The sequence below is a fragment of the Plasmopara halstedii genome (assembly GCF_900000015.1).
Source record: "Plasmopara halstedii genome assembly, contig: Scaffold_3120, whole genome shotgun sequence".
Classification (NCBI taxonomy): domain Eukaryota; phylum Oomycota; class Peronosporomycetes; order Peronosporales; family Peronosporaceae; genus Plasmopara; species Plasmopara halstedii.
This window is the reverse complement of record NW_020190023.1, coordinates 1,642,158-1,660,043: the sequence shown is the minus strand read 5'-3', so window position 1 is coordinate 1,660,043 and position 17,886 is coordinate 1,642,158. Positions and strand designations below refer to the sequence as shown.

Here is a 17,886-nt window from a genome sequence, read left to right as displayed (position 1 = left end):
AAGCTTGTCTTTACGTCTCGGGACAGATACTTAAACACCTCATGTGCATTCCTCATAATCCTTTTATCTTGGTCGTAAGATTGACTAAAGTATAACGGGGTTGTCATACAAGCTGCACAGAAATCAATATAAACTCCAACCGCATAGAGGTCGCTCCAATCAGAAGCAAAGTCAAAATGTTTCCTCTACTCTTACAAAAATACATGTAGTAAAAGTTACAAGTAAATATATTCGTGTTATTATCTCGGGGGACATGAGGTCCATGATAGAATCAGACGGTCATTTCTATAAACTGAAATTGCACTGTCTGAACTTCGAACGTTCGTACATCGTACATTTCTTTATAAATCCTATTGCCATTATCTGTCAAGTTTTGCAGAAAAGACAATGGCTTACATCCTAGCGTCCTGATTTCTAAACCTGATTCATGTAACTAGAAAGTAACGCTAATTCCCGCATAGCTACTTCTTTCAACGGAACGAGAACACAGTTAAACTATAACGCCATCGTTAATGCACCTACTTCATAGCCCTCGACAATAAATCAGGAATGTGTTTACGTACAGCTCTGATTTCTCTTTCAAATTCTAACAAGGTATGAATTCTACGCGCTCTATTGATCCCCTCAAAGCTTCTTGGATTCACAAGAAGAGACTTGTTTTAGCTTTTGCCAGAATCGATAACTTGTCGCATGAAGATTTGCTCGACATCATATGTGACTTACCCTTTAAACGTGAGCAATTGTTTGCTTCACCTCTACATACATACACTCAAGCGCCTCCCTTTTACAATCCCAATTTCTTTCTACGTAAAGTTTTTTCAAGATCTATAAGTTCAGTTCTTAAACTGATTTCGCTTTCATACTTCACTTGAAACGAATCCTCTTCAGAGAAAACTTTGCTTAACTGCCAATACTTGTGGTGAAATATTGACCACAAGTATCGCTTAATCATTGTCCATATGTTGATACTTCCATGTGGTAAGAAATAGGAGAAAAGGACGTCGCTTATACTCTGTGTCACTTTACTGTCGTCTTTGCCGTTTAAACCACCTGGTAAGTCACTTAGCCCGACTTCAATCCTTTAATCACGGGGCTCACCATTACATGCATTTCCATGCTACCACAAAAGTTGTTCATTCTACTATTTTCTCCTTGGCAACCTCGTGAAGAAAACTCCAAAGATGATTCCTCACGTCTTTTTCAAACGTTTACGAAGCACGTATGAAATATTTCTCTTGTGTATTCTTTCACTAGTTCTCACATCAGGACATTCGACATTTCGACCAAGTTCAGAAGACAATCAATTCACTCGTCGATTAAGTGGTGGAGGTGGTGACAAGAACAAATCTGTCCCATTTAATTCATGGAGTAACAGTCTCGACACTTTGCAATATGTTCTTGCATTTATGATTGTACTTGTTGCTGCGCATCCACTTGGTCTCTTTTTTCCAAAGTTTTTTAAACTTCCACTTATTACGGGATATCTTGTTATTGGTGTCATTGCTGGTCCATTTGTGACGAATCTCTTACCAACGGAACTTGTGAAGCTTTTATCAAGTTATGTCAGTGCTTTAGCTCTGTCATTTATTTCGTTTCAAGCAGGTCAAGAAATTTATCTTCCGGAACTTCGACCACAATTAAAATCCATTATGATTCTACTTGGAGTCTTATACATTACGGCAATGATCATTCTATCTGCTGGTATTTTATTAATGGAAGAAGCTTTTTTTTACAAAGATATGGGCTCAATATGTCAATTGGGTATTGCGTTGATGTTTGGTTCAATTTCAGTTCTGGGATCTCCCGCAACAGTCATGGCAATTAAAATTGAACTTAATAGTGTGGGACCATTCACAAGTTTAATGCTTGGAGCAACAATGACAGCAGAATTTATTGTACTCATTTCGTTTTCCATTTCACGAATTGTGACGTCCATTTATTGTGCGAAATTAAATGTTTCAATGCTCAATCTTGCGTATACGATGTCAATCGTTGCATCGAATGTATTAGTTGGTATTCTACTTGCTGGTGTGACGTTACTTATCTTTAAAATTCCCGGTGGTGATCATCATGAGGAACATGAAGAGACAGAAGTTTATTGTGAAGAAAAGTCGACCGAAAAATTGGTACTGACTGAACATGACACCCCTCCTGAAACATGTTGTTTAACCCCATCAAAAGTTTTAGCCTTAAAGGGTTTTATTTGGTTATCAATGGGTTATATGTTTTATATCTCCAGTTCATTAGTTGCTGAAGCGACTGCTGCAGCATTTGGATTATCGTGGGAGATCAAGTTTGAAGCTTTATTAGTTCTCATGATTGCCTCGTGTATTGCTGGACATCACACTGGAATTCGTCATGAAATGCATGTGATTTTGGATACAGCAGCTCCATATTTCTTTTTACCCTTTTTTGTCATGACGGGTGCAGCACTTAAATTGGACCAAGTTGTGGCCGCAATTCCTCTTATGAGTTTATATGTGATTTTACGGTATATTGCAATCTTTATTGCTTGTTACTTTGGTGGTCGCTATATTTTAAAACTTACTCCTCAACAATACAATAATTTGTGGCTTACAATGACGCCACAAGCTGGTGTGGCACTTGGATTAGCCAATGAAGTTCAAGCAATGAGTGATGAATCCTGGGCTGCGGAATTTTCTGCAACTATTGTGGCAGCAGTTGTTGTGAATCAGATTATTGGTCCTGTATTATGTGCTATGGGTCTGAGTCATGCTGGAGAAACCTTGCAAGATCGACTTGTGAGTACAGAAACGGTTTTGAAAGGAGAAGTGGATAATATGGATAAAGGAGGATTGGGTCAAAGTCATCACGGTGGATATGCTCAAAGTATGCTTGGCAATCGATTTAGTACCGTGCATGGTGCTCGTCCAAGTCAATTTGATGCTGGTCGTACAATGAATGGAGACCTTTTTAAGGTTAAAAATGCAGTGGTTATTGGTGATGATGAAGTGGCATTTGAAGTAGCACTTGGCTTGTCATTGTACGGAGCTCAAGTAAATGTCCCACTATTAGATGAAGTGCGTACAAATCAGTGGCGAAAAATGAACGACACAATTTTACAACGACGCGATCTCATTTCGTATCGAAATACCTTAAAAGATCGGGATGGAGCTCAAGCTATGTCATCTGCTGATGTTTTGATCTTTACAGGCGATGCGAATCGTACACGTGAGAACATTCAAATGCTCAAATCCTTAATGGGTACATCTCATCCTCGAATGATTGCAATGGTGCCAGATTCCAAGTTTAGTAAAGAGATGAAAGCTCTTGGTGTTTTAGTCATTCAACCTTCAATTGCTCTTGCAAACATTACGACACGAATGGCTTTACTTGAACAGAAATTAGCTGAATCATTATCAAATGAAATCAGTACAACCAGTGAATTCAGTACTGCTTCGTATTTCTTACGTGGAGATCATCAAGATCTCAATGATATGCGTCTTGATGGTCGTCGTTTAGCTTTTGGACGAAATGTTGTAAATCATCATTCAGTTGATTATGATCGTCTAGCTGAAGCATTTCGACATGAACGATTGCCAATGCCACCACCACCATCACGTGTTGCCATGTTTGGTACATCATCTGCTGCTGGGTTTGATCCGTTTCAGAATGATAAAAATGTATCGGAATTTTTTGTCATGCATGATGAAAATGATGAACAAGAAGTGATTTTGAATGCTCATTATTCAACACGTGGGAATCGTGTGCTCAGTCGTCAACGATCGTCTATTATGCTTGGCATGAGTCAAAGACGGAATGGTAAACGTACACCAGGAGGGAACATTTCAGTGTTTTAATAGCGTCAATACTGCTACTTTGTTTCATGTATATAAAGTTTTTGTCACTGCTAGTTATTGTGTTGTTTTGAAAGTTTTGATAGTTTTTTAGGCTTTAAACGTGATGACACGAATACCGTTCATTTGAAGTTTTTGATAGTTCAGCTGAGTCAGTATACAAGATACATAACCTTTAGATCTACTCGTGAATGGATAGACTAGTCTATGGAGAGATGAGATGGCCAAGATTTTGGCCATCCTAACTTCTCTGGTTTAGAAAAAACGACTCAGCCATTGAAGGCTGGATGCAATACTGTAGTATACTCATTGGGCGACATCCAGGCGAGCACTCACTAGCTCTCGGTTAGGTATTGACTGGAGATGGAGCCCATGCATCTAGGAGCAATGACCTATTTTGCCTTTAAATTGCTAGTTCTGTGATTCGTTCGAGATCAAGAGGTATATATGCGTATCACATTGTACCCTACACGACATTATGCAGTCCTAGCAAAGAATCATCTTTTTACATCCCAGCTGAAGGATTTACTGCAAGCGCTGCAATGTGCACCGGCGTTTAGTACACCTTACGCTGTGGAAGCTCTGGATCGGAGAATTAGCGTAAGCAGACCCACCGTTGACCCAGAGCGGAACCGATCATCTTTCAGTAATTTCTGCTTAATATTGTTTGACATTTCAAGCTATTTAAATCAATATATAGAATATAACTGTATCTTACCAGACACGACCCCTTATTTGCGAAATTTGATCATCTTCACAAATACCGACACCCCAGTACTTCCGAATATTTGTTGTTACACAAAGGTACAAATGAATTTTGTAAATACACAAAAACACCAAATTTACACATTACTCCGCTAAGATACTAACTATACTGGAGCTCACATTCTTGATACTTTCTTGACCACGCTGCGCAAATGTGAGCGTTCATTATATCAATCACTGTGATTAGAGTCTATATCTACCCTAAGCACTTTTCCGTGCCTACTCCTTCACAAAGTAGCTCAATCTGCCTATTGTAAGATGCTGTCCTCGCAACTGATATTTATCACCAATTCTGAGTGGAAAGATCAAGGTAGACTTCTATAAATGGTCAATATTTCTCCAAGGCTTTAAGGAATGATACTGCCCCCACCCAGAGTAGGTGTTTTATTGAGAGGAAGGCATTAACTGCGCTTTTCCGCCCCTGCATCAGTCTCAAAAATCGTTATCCTTTACGACGGCGATAAGTGCCGAGCCACCCTCTTTAGAATTCATGATATTGTGAAGGCCCTTACAACGATAAGCTTGATCCATCCCTCGGTGGTCACGCTTGCTCAATTGCAGGTTCTAATGTTATTTCAGCCACTTGAATCTGCTTACCGTGCTGATGTACAATCCTTACATTTCCTTGCAGATCATCCGCTCAGACTGAGAGGAAAACTGCGCTGTTTTACTGGATTTGAGAGCAATTTTAACCCCACAAATTCATACTTATGTGCACCAGCGTCTGACAAGCACACTGCATATATCGGATCATCAATTACTTCTCCTACATGTTACTATTTATAGTGGGGGCAACGGAAGAGCGCACATAAGACCACATTATGCTGACATAACTTATTCCTTATCTCGACGATATACATGAGGAAAAAGGGTATCCATCTTGCAATTTTGTGCGATAGATGTGGTGACGACGTCGCTGTGCGCAATGAACGCATGATTCATATAGATTTCAGCGGCTTGAGCCAAGCACTTGATTTTTAACTTGCAAGGCAATACATCAGTACAACGTCGAACAAAGCTATTCTATTTTACTGTTTAAGGTGGCGAGACTCAAATGCAATCACTCGGACATGTCATAATGGTGGTGTCGTGCATCAACTAGGCGAAACGTAAATACACACATGGATTTTAAGATTCGACGCATCATGTACGCTCAGAAAGCCAATGAGCTCGAACACTTTATTGTCGCTTTGTTGTAGCATTCTGCTTTAAACCTGCATCACCAAACTTATCTCAAGCCTTGCTGTAACACCTTGATCTAGGAGCGGAAGGCAAAAGGGTCGGCAAATCGCGGTCACTATAGTGTATTTTTAATTCAGACGGGTCTATACAAGTGTAATCTGATCATCATAAAGGTGAATGGGACGGAAAAGAGCGACTGTGTGTCGCGGTCGTTTAGGGATTGATCCCGTTGAGAAGAACCATAGCGTCTTCGGTTCGCAATCTTTCGGGAGAAACCCTCTGGAAGCAAAAGTATGTAAGTCGCAATTAGACGGACCAAACCCTGCAAATACCAGAAATATATGTGATCCTTGTCGCGATGTAACGGTACTATCAAATCACCAGTTCAGTTTGATGCACCCATTATGCAAGGCAGAGACGGTCCAAGGGAAATGTTTATTCCCTCGTGAATGAAGAGACCGTGGTTTCGTAGGGGATGTTAGTCCTGCCCATTACCTCAAGCAGAAGCTATCGGTGAGCCTGAACGTCGCCCCCATATTTTGTGCAAACAGAGAATCGGGATAGGGAAGTCATCTAAATGGTACATTTGGTGCCAAACTACAGCTTAGTTGTCATATGTCACGAAGAATTCCGTCCTTGGACACGTTAGTAGGGCATTTGCACGAAGGGCGAGACAGCTATCATCAAGGATCTTGCTCTTACCACTTGTTGTTTTGAAGGGTCACTATGCCTTGATGACAAGGCTTTGATTTGAGGAACAGTGTGACCTTATAGTTCCATTCATGAAGTGGATTCAATAAATGAGTCATCTATCTCGGCGTCGTCTATGTGCGCCCGAAATCTAGAAGCAAGAGGCGATTCGTGCATGCTTATGTAATAATAATTCAAGCCACTAATCTAGCGTACACTTTTACTGGATATCAAAGGAGTTATATTCGGCTGTGTCTAGTACTGTGGGCTTGACCTGGTCCACGGGTGTTATCATTAATATACTTTTGTCAGTTGTTTCTTCTTCCACCACGGTGCTGAATGCTCTTGAGCAATAGTTCATGCCACAGAGGCCATATAACACCCCTAGCAGCATGAAATCTTATCTGACTTAGCCAAACTGTGCATACTAATAAACCCATTTCGATAATGACCTCGTTTGTTCTAATGCAGAGTAGGAAACGCTGGATGTGAGCATTTGTCTCTAACACTTGCGGGCTATGCTCGCGAGTATGCATTTGAGCAAGTGTGTCTTTGGCGCCGACAAAGTATAATCGCGAATGCTTCATCAGGATGCATGGCCTGCGACATTTTTGGATATCAAGGTGATTGTGAAAGGGTCAGAACCATTACCCTAATGCCAACCCACTGAATGGCTTAACTAATTACACAGAGAAGATTAAATTACACCGACATGGCACGGCCCGAAACCAATCTCACGACAAAAGATATCATATAATGCTAGGGTGCGTCTCAAGACGCATTTCAGCTCTGTTGAGACAAGCCTAATTGTGACTTCAGTTCTAGTCTTTTCGAGCCCGAGTCGTTGATTTTCATCGTCTATAACGCTTCTGTCTTTGCCGTCATCTGAACTATTCCTTGACAGATGTCTATATACATGATAGTATCTTTTTGCCTGAGCCTCGCCAGATTAAGAGTAAACATGGCTGCTTATTAATACCCAAGCATTTCTTCTTTTCTCGATAGCATACAATGCATTTCCCAGTATATGCTGCAACACTTTCTCCACACCTCTGTCAAAGAGCGGCAAAATTGTTTGTTTTTCTGTTTGCTTCGTTAATGTCTAAGCAAAAGTACAAGGCTCCGCGTTGTCCAAGTTTATTATATCCACGCGCATCAACGAGATAATGCGCAAGACGTACGAGCTAAACACAGCATATATTGCCCTATTGAGCCGCCGCTGTGGCTCAAGCAAATCAATTCAGCTGTGAAACTTCGCTTGCTTTGAATTTCTTGAAAGTGCAGTTAAAACTGCATGTCAGCCTCACACTTAATTATTGGCTCATCAATGCGTGGCGACACGTGTGACGTGAAAATACAAGCACCATCACATGAAAAGCAAAAAATATGTTTGACCCAAGAGGTTAAGTATACTGTCGATCTATGCGAGTGTGTGGTGACGTCGTCGCTGTACGCCGCGACAAACGCGAAAGCGTAAGCGCAGTCATATCAATTGGACGATCCGACCATAACTCTACTGCAAACGAATACTAGGCAAAGATAACGATAACTGTAGCTTTAATGATCAAGTTCAATTGATTTACGAATCGTAAACAATTTATGTTATCACGTAGGCTCGAGCAACTTGATTGAGCGAATTTAGAAGCGTCAGCAAATACTGAAGCTTACTAGACGTCATTTAGCGGCTGATTCTTATTTGGGGCACTCATGAGGTATTATTTACGACTTGACGGTCACCCCTTCCACCGCCAACATATGCCATCTTTACAAAAGGCAATGAGAAGTCGAGTCATGTAAACGTGAAAGTAGCGATCCTTTTTAAGTAGTAAGTCGTGACAGGCGATATTCCCAACCCGATTTAGGACATAGGCACTAGCAACCCTACTATGTTCTCAGTTTTCTTGAGATCTGCTCGCAGGCAATAAAATCTGATGAATGCAGAAAGGGAATCTCGGCGGCGTCAAAGACTTATTTATTTTAATTCTGTTGGCTTGCTCGCAAGGATTTAGTGTTAGTTCCTTAACTCGACACCTTTGTTCTCTACAACGCTCAACCAAATATACTGTCAAAATAGGTTTGCGCATCGTCATGATGTGGCACGGACAGCTTTGCTACCAGGTGGGGTTGCATCACTGATTCACAGTACACAGTGCGGCATTACCAACCACCACTGTAGCGTCTCGGTCAGAGTATTCATTCGAGTAAGAGAATAATCGCAATCATTCGTCTGTATAGTTGGTGATAATACCATCAACATGGTTGAGGACATATAGGAAATTACAGCCGAACATGCAGCTCTGCAGCACAACCTGTTTTGAAATTGGCGTTTGCGTCGAAAAGAAGTGGCACCGGGGGTCGCGCCAATCCGCTCGGTACTTCGCATTGAAGCAAGCATACATGACGTCACACAATCTCTTTAATTAGACTCAGTAACGCGTGGCGCACACAATATTGGACTAAGTCATTTTGACGCATTCTTTTAAGGCAAAGAAATAATCATCGAGTCTTTGATTTTAGCCGTTCCACACCTCGCACTTTATGCTATGCAAGTATCTTCAAAACGAACAAATGCCTGCCGTGACGCGATCAGCTCCTACATGATTATTACCTTTACCAGTTCAGTACATGAATGTCATGTCGGTGATTTGATTTTCTAAGTACAATGATAATTTCAGCATTGTAAATGATCTGAGATTTAAAGTACTATGGATTACTCGTTTACATGTGATCAAAATTTAGCATCACAATCCCATAGAACTTTACACTACAGCGTATGTGTGTTTCACGATAGCGCCGACTCAGCATTATTGTTTCTTCATGACAAATGTGGACGATACTAAACAATATCAAGGTATTATCCTTCTACTTGAGACCTGCAATCTTTCAATCGACAGACTCTGGCTCGGCACACGAGAGTCATTACTTGTCAGCAAGGAATCAAAGATTAAGGACCTCAGCTTAAAACATTCGTCATAAATATACTTAGAGACCGCAAAATGCGATCGTAAGCTTTCCGTCTCATCCCGAGAACACAGACTACTGCAGTAGACAGCTATACTTCTTGCACATCCATTGCACAGCGCAGCCATCCATTGATATACGATTTGTAGGTAGTTGCCACGCTTCAGCTGCATGAGTTTTCAAATCTCCCGCTCAGCAGCATGTCTATAACTATCACGAAGCCTCTTTGCTTGTTTCCAGTCGCTCATCGTTAGCTGATAGATCTTTCTAGCTGCCTTGTGTAACGCAAAGATGATATCCGGCCGCGGGATCTAGCTATTATAGGAACCTACTTCCAAAAAATAATTTGTTGGCTCACCTTTATATCCTTTAGAGAGGGTAATTCCATGCTGTCTTCATCATCATCGCGCTCGCTTTTATGACCTCACCGCTTTGGTAAATATATTGCCCATACTGATAAGCTTGTCCAGTTTCTTGTGGTTCAAAATCCCTCTTCAGCTCGACATGCATGCCCTAAAAATTCATTATGTCGACATTGCTTTTTACTTTTGTGAGAGCTTCCATTGAGTCAAGCTCGACGATGGTACGAGCAGGACATCCCCTTGAACGCCCTTGAAAGTTAAGTCTTCTCGTTGACACTCCATAATGCTCTGTGTAAAGCAGAAACTTGCTCCATAACATACCTACTCAGCGTATTCCATAAAATTCGCCTTATCTGCGTTGACGATGAAAATGGAGAGGCTGAGAACTAGCATCGGACACGGATGTATCGATTGCTGGAAACAACTTGTCAAGATCGAAAACAAAGACAAGAATATGAAACAAAACAAGGGGGAGCACTGGGTAAGAGATCCACATTGGACTGGCGGGTCAACACGCAGGATCGAACGAGTAAAAACAAAACTTTGGTACGGACATGATGACGAGCAGTCAGGAGCTGAGCCCAACAAACTGTAGAAAAACTATGACTAGCAAGCTAATACAAAAGCGAACTGGGCGATGCGGAAATAATCAGCTGTATTGAAGGAGTAGAAGGTGAGGGTACTGATGGTACCGCCGAAAGGCAGCTTTCATCAATTTCATATGATTTATCGACCACGTTGGGCAGCTATCACCACTATTTCTTTTGGCACCTTTGACCCGGTGACTTGCTTCGAGCATCAACATGCATCGTGCACGGCGACCAACACTACAAATTGTCGGAGGTTCAAAACGCTCTCCGTAAACATCTGCAATGGCAACTTACTTCCTGGAATCACTTTCGTGAGACTTTGATTCAGTGTGAAGGTCGCATTTTCCGCCGCGTCTTCTCACAAATTGAGTTGGAGTCTGCACATTTCTCGACGCTGATACTTGGTCCGTGACCATATTCCCCGATGCCGGGGTCCCAGGCCATTTTGATGATCGCATCGTATAATGAATATGCGCCAATCTTCGAGACCTCGATAAACGTTTATTCCCACCGCACATTTTTTTCTGACAAGACGTTTTTCTTAGTCTTGTCAGAAGCAACACGAACACAATATGACCCAGTGCACATTGAACACCACTGGTCCTCTGTTCTTCCTAGCCAAGATTCTCAGCATGCGCGACACACGAAAGCTCAATTTCATTGACTTTTTGTTGTCCGAATAAGCCCGACAGTCGCAGTCGATTCTTGACGGCGCCAATGGAATTTACAGCACGCTGCCTTTATCGCTCCTTCGTCGGCGACAACATAATTCTGTTGTAGTCTTCGACATCTTTTAGTATGCTAGGTCGTTCACGAGATATCAGCTTGATATGCTATCCAGCATCCAGTTTAAGATGCTGTGCTCAGCCCGTCAACGCACGATCATGTCGCCCGTTTTAGCTCAGCCTTGAACGGATAACCCGCAGAAACGTACCCCACCTTCCCGCATTTGAGAAAATTAAAAATTGTCCTAGAACCTGATCGTACCCCATTCTTCCCGTTCTCCTGTCTTTGAACGATTCTTCATAGATTGCACAACATGCACCAGCCCATCCACTTGGCCAAGATTCGATCGCATCAGCCTAAATCCAGACAACATTGACACTTTCATCGCAGTATTCACACAATGAACCATGTTATATAGCATCAAGTTATTCGCGCCACCACATGCTCTAGCAAACATATATGACGTTATGTTCAGCTTCACTTGCCGCTTTTCACCGTACTGATGACTTTATGCTCGGCGTCGGCGTATTCTTGGCAGCAAACGTGTGTAATAGTCTAATCCAACGTGAGTTGCTTGTCTCACCATGTTTCGACTTGTTTGATATATTACCCTTTCGTCTGATGCACTGGCATGTCGATCTTGAACGTCATTCGATCATTAGTCTCCGCTTGTACTCGCAGCAAACTGAATGTGACTTATGAAGCGTTGCTTCAAGACTGAATTTCACTATCAAGCCCATAATGAAGTTCTACGTCGAGCTACCCGTCACACCTTCTACCAGCTCTACATACATGTATCTGTCTCTAGTAATGCCAGCTCTACATACATGTATCTGTCTCTAGTAATGAACTGTTCGAATGGTTCACTCAATGCACAATCAGCATCACAGTACGCTCTCGTTATGATAGAGCGTTTTAATTAACTACATGTTAGCAACATGTATCTTGCTTATCAGATCAGCACAGTATTTTAGACCATAGTCACATCACAACTTTGGCCAAGCCAAAGCGGCTTCGTTGTTCCTATTCACGTTTGACAAACACTATAACTCGCCTGCATAATGGTGCAATCGCTCAAATCTCTCGCGAGATGCAGAAGAGGCGCGTGTGATCAAGCATTAGATCTGGTCAATATGCGTTGTACTTCTTAAGACTAAAAAAGTTCTCGGAACGGGCTCAGACATCTTAGCTTGATGCAAGTAAACAATTTTGTATGTCATCATTGATTCGTAATACAAGTATACAAGGCTTATGCAATGAACGATCGGAAGGACTATTCTAATACGGTACGTCATGTTCCAAGTGGTGTGGACAGCTTAAATTATACATCCGTTGGTCAATTGTTTCGAACCGGATGTGCCCGCCATACCGACTTGTACGCCATTATACCTGATACGACCAGGTGACCACAAACCCATTAAACGTAAGTGCACATGTTTTCGAAGTCTATGGTGGCACGATATAACATCTGGAGTCGTAGCACAGCACCCGGCATTAAAGCCACCTTTTTAATATCTAAATGTAAGTATGACAAAGCCTCTCATCGACGATGTGTAAGAAACAGACGCCTATTCAGCTGATGTTTGCATAAAAGCATCAGCGCATCACCAGAAGGAGCATAATCTTATCGAAAAGACAGTCTTGAAGTTCTATAATTATTATGAAGTATATAGATTATGTAGGTGTAATTATGAATAGATTTCACTATCAAGTCGAGTTCTCACAGTGTAACACTGAGCTTACAATTGGCGGTGTATGGGTCGGAGATCATTTAGAGGTTGGCAACATGAATTGGGTTGTCCACACTAGTTGTTTACCCATCAATGATTTGATCACGTCAGGCTTAATTTTTAACCATAAGCTTGTATAATAAGACCTAAAAACTAGGTGTCTCACTGGACCGATCAGATTTATTCTCCGTCTACTAGTACAAAGAAGTATCTGCATCATGTAAGAGCTGTAGTCACAGGTATCACATCGCTCGGGTCGAGAATGCTGGACAATTACGCCGTCCATGATGTTTCCGTGCAATTAATATGGTCAAGTTGCTATTCGTGTAATTCAATACAATCTCTTATTCGGTACATATCTATCTCTGCAGTCTGCTTCAATCATAATCAAAAGCACATCATTTGCAAATCAAGACCAGATGCTTGTGGTGCTGACCTAAATCGAAGATCTGTCTGACTGCCTTCATTTCATTTTTTGGGCTCGGCCCCACAAGTCTGTCGAGACAATTCCCTTTATTGAAAGTTCCGCCAATGAAACCTAACGTTTCTCTCATTCAGCTTGTGTCGACGTTCACAATAACTTTCTGGTTAGTTTCATCCGTATCAGCAAATCCAGTATTACGCGATAGATATGACAATGAAGGCGACGTTACTCGCCGACTCAATACTGGCACAGGACATCCGAAACCTATGCCATTTCAGTCGTGGGGTGAGGTCATTGAGACTCTTAAATATGGACTCTCGTTCATTGTCATTCTCATGGCCGCTCATCCACTCGGACTTTTCTTTCCCAAGCTGTTTAAACTACCACTTATTACTGGATACCTGGTCATTGGCATCATTGCTGGTCCATTTATTACCGATTTGATCACAGAAAGGATGGTGGCCATGATGGCCAGGTACGTCAGTGCTCTCGCCCTCTCATTCATTTCGTTCCAAGCTGGTCAAGAAATTTATCTGCCGGATCTTCGGCCGCAGCTCAAGCCTATCTTGATTCTTTTGGCTACGCTTTATGTGACGGCAATGACCATCCTCGCAGGTGTCGTGTTACTTGCAGAAGAAAACTTTTTCTACAGAGATCTGGCCCTGTACTGTCAAGTGGGCATCGCTCTCATGTTTGGCTCCATCTCGGTACTAGGATCACCAGCTACTGTAATGGCCATCAAGATTGAGCTGAATAGTGTGGGTCCACTCACAAGTTTGATGCTTGGAGCGACCATGTTGGCGGAATTTGTGGTTTTATTGTCTTTTTCCGTCTCTCGTATCATATGCTCAATTTATTGTGCGGAGCTGGATGTATCCTTGCTGAATCTCGCTTTTACGATTAGTGTCGTGTTAGTCAATATTATTGTCGGTGTCTTGCTTGCCGGTGTAATTGTTCTCATCTTTATGATCCCAGGAGGTGGTCATAAGCACTCGAACCATGATAATGAAAACAAACATGCCCGATCAACGTACCATCCGCAAAGATCGTCTTACATGATGCAGTCGGTGACACGAGATATCTCGGCACTTCCTCACGATTCATACAATTTAGAAGACAATCAAACGACGTCGCGCTGGACACCCGACCTGGCATTATCATTAAAAGGTTTTATTTGGCTCTCCATGGGCTATCTATTCTATATTGCCACAACATTTACAGCTGAAGCAACGGCAGCAGCATACAGTTTGTCATGGGAAGTTAAGTTGGAGCCGCTGCTCATTCTGATGATCGCTTCATGTATTGCTGGTCACAATACTAGGATACGACACGACATGCACGTGATCCTCGACACGGTGGCACCGTACATGTTCCTACCCTTTTTTGTGATGACGGGTGCCGCTTTGAAGCTAGACAAAGTCGTACATGTCATTCCACTCATGAGTTTGTACGTTGGTCTTCGATATGTCGCTATCTTCATTGCCTGTTACTTTGGAGGACGTTTTTTACTAAAGTTGACGCCGAAACAATACAATAATCTGTGGCTCACTTTAACGCCACAAGCTGGCGTTGCGTTGGGATTGGCTGCTGAAGTCGACAATATGAGCGAAGAATCTTGGGCTACGGAGTTTGGATCAACGATCGTGGCGGCTGTTGTTGTAAATCAGATCGTTGGACCCGTATTATGCTCTTTTGGCTTAGGTCGCTCAGGTGAGACGTTGAAGGACCGTGCTGAGGTGCCTGGTGTGCTTCGTTCTGATGGTCATAGCAACCACAAGAGCATTCATAGCCATCGTCACCATAGTACTATTCACGGTGGCAATGTGAGCAACATTCACCAAGGCGAATATAGCAACTTTAGCATTTTTGATTCCACTCAACGAATGCCAAGTTCCGTGACGAACAAAGAGCTACAGCCATCCGAGTCACTTTTTAAAATCAAGACAGCGACTGTGATTGGAGATGACGAAGTTGCATTTGAGGTCGCACTTGATCTATCACTCTACGGAGCTCAAGTTAATGTACCACTTTTGGATAAGGAAAGTGCAAGCAAGTGGCAGAAAATGAATGAAACGATCATGCAAAGATCCACAAAAGAAGAGCTTATTTCGTACAAGAATACACTTAAGGATCGCGATACTGCGCAGACTATGTCAACTGCAGACGTTCTAATCTTTACCGGTGATATTTCCCGTACGCGCGAGAATGTACACTTGCTCAAGTCGCTGCTTGGAGAGAATCACCCACGGATGATTGCATTTGTACCAGATTGCGCATTTAGCAAGGAAATGAAGGAATTGGGAGTATTGGTCATCCAACCGTCAATCGCTCTTGCCAACATTGCTACACGTATGGCTTTATTGGGCAAAGGGTTGGCATTGGCTCTTTCAAATGAATTGAGCACTACAAGCGATTTCAGCACAGCGTCATACTTTATGAGACCCAATTATCAAGATTCCATGGCGGAAATGAGCGTTGAAGGTCGCTTCGTTACGCTTGGTCGAAGCGTTGTGAACCATCATTCCGTAGACTACGATCGTCTTGCAGAGATATTTGCGGCAGAAAGAATACCGATGCCACCTCCGCCATCACGTGTGTCGATGTTCGGTACATCAGGTGCAGAATTTGACCCATTTTCTAATCGTAGATACAACCGGCCAAACTTATATTTCATGCACAATGATCATGAGCAAGATAGAAAGATGGCCACAGGACAGTATCCACATACGCCTGAAGTAAACCCTTCTCCATCCCCACGCCGCAACGACTTTAACGTGCTCCATACTCCGCAACTAATCGAAGACAAAACATCAGAAGCAGAAGTGGACGCGAGCGAGAAGGTTTAGTTACATTAGTACCTTGTGACCGTCGACACTATACTTTAGCAAATCTCTTTTGGATTTAATAACCTTGAACCTCAACATGGATTACGTTTAATTTAGCGCTACTATGTAACTTGGAGTAACGCCACATGGATGTATACTATTCCTGCTCGAGGTCACCATTAGAGTGTCACAGGGCACGGAAAGCCCCGCGAACCTGGTGCGAATAGACTTTACAGATGTGCTGAGTGGGTATAGGCTGGACGGCCATATTAACTGCGCTTTTGTATGAGAAGAACTTGCTGATTCGGTTCCCTGTAAGACGAAATTCGGCGGACCTGAATGGCGACACTTCAAAGCGTTGGCTCGCTCCGGAGCGTCGGCTCACTACGAAGTATTGGGTCGATGCACACCATTTCAGAGGGATACGCTACTCTAGCGACTCCCGTGTCCGAGTCTGTCAGTAGTAGCACATCGTCTGAGGAGGAAGGAGGGGACATTGCCGTCTTTGTGGACCAATTGCACCTAAGCAATGAAGTTGCTAGTGACTGCTCAGCAAGAGCCGCTTCAGACATTATTTTTATTGGTAAAACGATGGGTAGTTGTGTTTCTGTAGCAATGAGTATCATGATTGGCGCGTATCTAGGCGTGGGCATTCGCGTGCTACTTACCGAATTGGCCAACGTTGTGAACGAGAGTCAAACAGAGCTGCTGAAGTTACTGGGATTCAGCTTTTTCTTGCCAAATGTGTTCGGTTGCTTTATAATGGGACTCGCGACCCGGATTAGACTTGTCTTACACGGCAAGCACGACGTATTGCTGAGTGGAATTACCACTGGCTTTTGTGGTAGTTGTACAACGTTTGCTAGCTGGGATCTTAGCGCCGCACTTATGTTCGTCGAACGTCGCTGGCTAAATGCCATTCTAATGGTGTGTGTACAAGTAGCAAGCGCCATCACGAGTCTTCGATTAGGTCACCATGTTGCAGAAGGCATTTTACACTATCTCACACTACGGAACTACCCTTTCCGTAAACCGCCTATCAATCTTGCGCAGTTGAATTTGGATTTGGAAAGAAATATTAGTCACTTTCGAAGAACAAAAATGCACAGGTTTGGGCCTTTAGTTATGCGACGAGTGACTGCAACGGAAGAGTCGCTGGCCATTGCTCGAGATTCGTGCAATGAGCTCATGGCAGAGATTGCACAAGTGGAGTATGAGCAGCATCCAGTTCAGCATCACGATATAATTTGGGTTGGTGGAGCGCTTTCCTTGACAGCACTTTTCTGGTTTCTGGCGTTCTGTGGCTTTGACAATTACCAAAGCTCAAGACTGCTTGCAGTTTGCTTCGGACCGTTTGGCGCACTGCTGCGGTGGTATTTATCGCTGTACAATGTCAGACCTATGTGTAAGCGCTTCCCTTTGTTCACTTTTCTTCCAAACGTGGCTGCATCATGCTTGAGCTGCGGTATGGCGATCATTGGTAGCGTTGTATATCAAGATGGTGCGTCTGCCTATCGACATTTTATTATGTGGGGCCAAGGAGGTGTCATGGTTGGCTTTTTGGGTTCGCTTTCAACAGTGTCGACCTGGGTTAATGAAATGGATTGTCTTTCTTCCAAACGTTTGTATTGGGCCTACCGCTACGGTCTGGCCAGCGTTATTGTCTCGCAGCTTGCTAGTGTTTTTATTCTTGGCATATACGACGCGTACAGCACTAATCCACTTAACGGATGAAATTGCTGACAAAAAACGTCGTGTGTTGTGTCGTTGGTGCAGTCACGTGTTGTTCCTTTGGACATTGAATGAGAATTGT

At 42.8% G+C, this 17,886-nt stretch overlaps 4 protein-coding genes across 4 annotated transcripts; 3 read left to right on the top strand and 1 right to left on the bottom strand.

Annotated features, from left to right (window-relative positions):
• Positions 1 to 1,181: 1,181 nt before the first annotated feature.
• Positions 1,182 to 3,821, top strand: PHALS_07886 (hypothetical protein F443_01135; the record flags this gene model as incomplete). Its single annotated transcript, XM_024721430.1, has 1 exon — positions 1,182 to 3,821. The coding sequence occupies one exon, from the start codon at positions 1,182 to 1,184 to the stop codon at positions 3,819 to 3,821; it is 2,640 nt and encodes an 879-aa protein (XP_024586530.1).
• Positions 3,822 to 7,782: 3,961 nt separating this feature from the next.
• Positions 7,783 to 8,331, top strand: PHALS_07885 (uncharacterized protein; the record flags this gene model as incomplete). The annotated part of the gene is made up of 2 exons (XM_024721429.1): positions 7,783 to 7,928; positions 8,295 to 8,331. 2 exons carry the CDS (start codon positions 7,783 to 7,785, stop codon positions 8,329 to 8,331), a joined length of 183 nt encoding a protein of 60 aa, XP_024586529.1.
• Positions 8,332 to 10,392: 2,061 nt separating this feature from the next.
• On the bottom strand, positions 10,393 to 10,826 carry PHALS_07884 (uncharacterized protein; the record flags this gene model as incomplete). Its single annotated transcript, XM_024721428.1, has 3 exons — positions 10,393 to 10,408; positions 10,471 to 10,605; positions 10,663 to 10,826. 3 exons carry the CDS (start codon positions 10,824 to 10,826, stop codon positions 10,393 to 10,395), a joined length of 315 nt encoding a protein of 104 aa, XP_024586528.1.
• A 2,529-nt stretch (positions 10,827 to 13,355) lies between these two features.
• Positions 13,356 to 17,807, top strand: PHALS_07883 (hypothetical protein F443_01133; the record flags this gene model as incomplete). The annotated part of the gene is made up of 5 exons (XM_024721427.1): positions 13,356 to 15,864; positions 15,943 to 16,088; positions 16,267 to 16,290; positions 16,367 to 16,430; positions 16,492 to 17,807. 5 exons carry the CDS (start codon positions 13,356 to 13,358, stop codon positions 17,805 to 17,807), a joined length of 4,059 nt encoding a protein of 1,352 aa, XP_024586527.1.
• Positions 17,808 to 17,886: the final 79 nt, after the last annotated feature.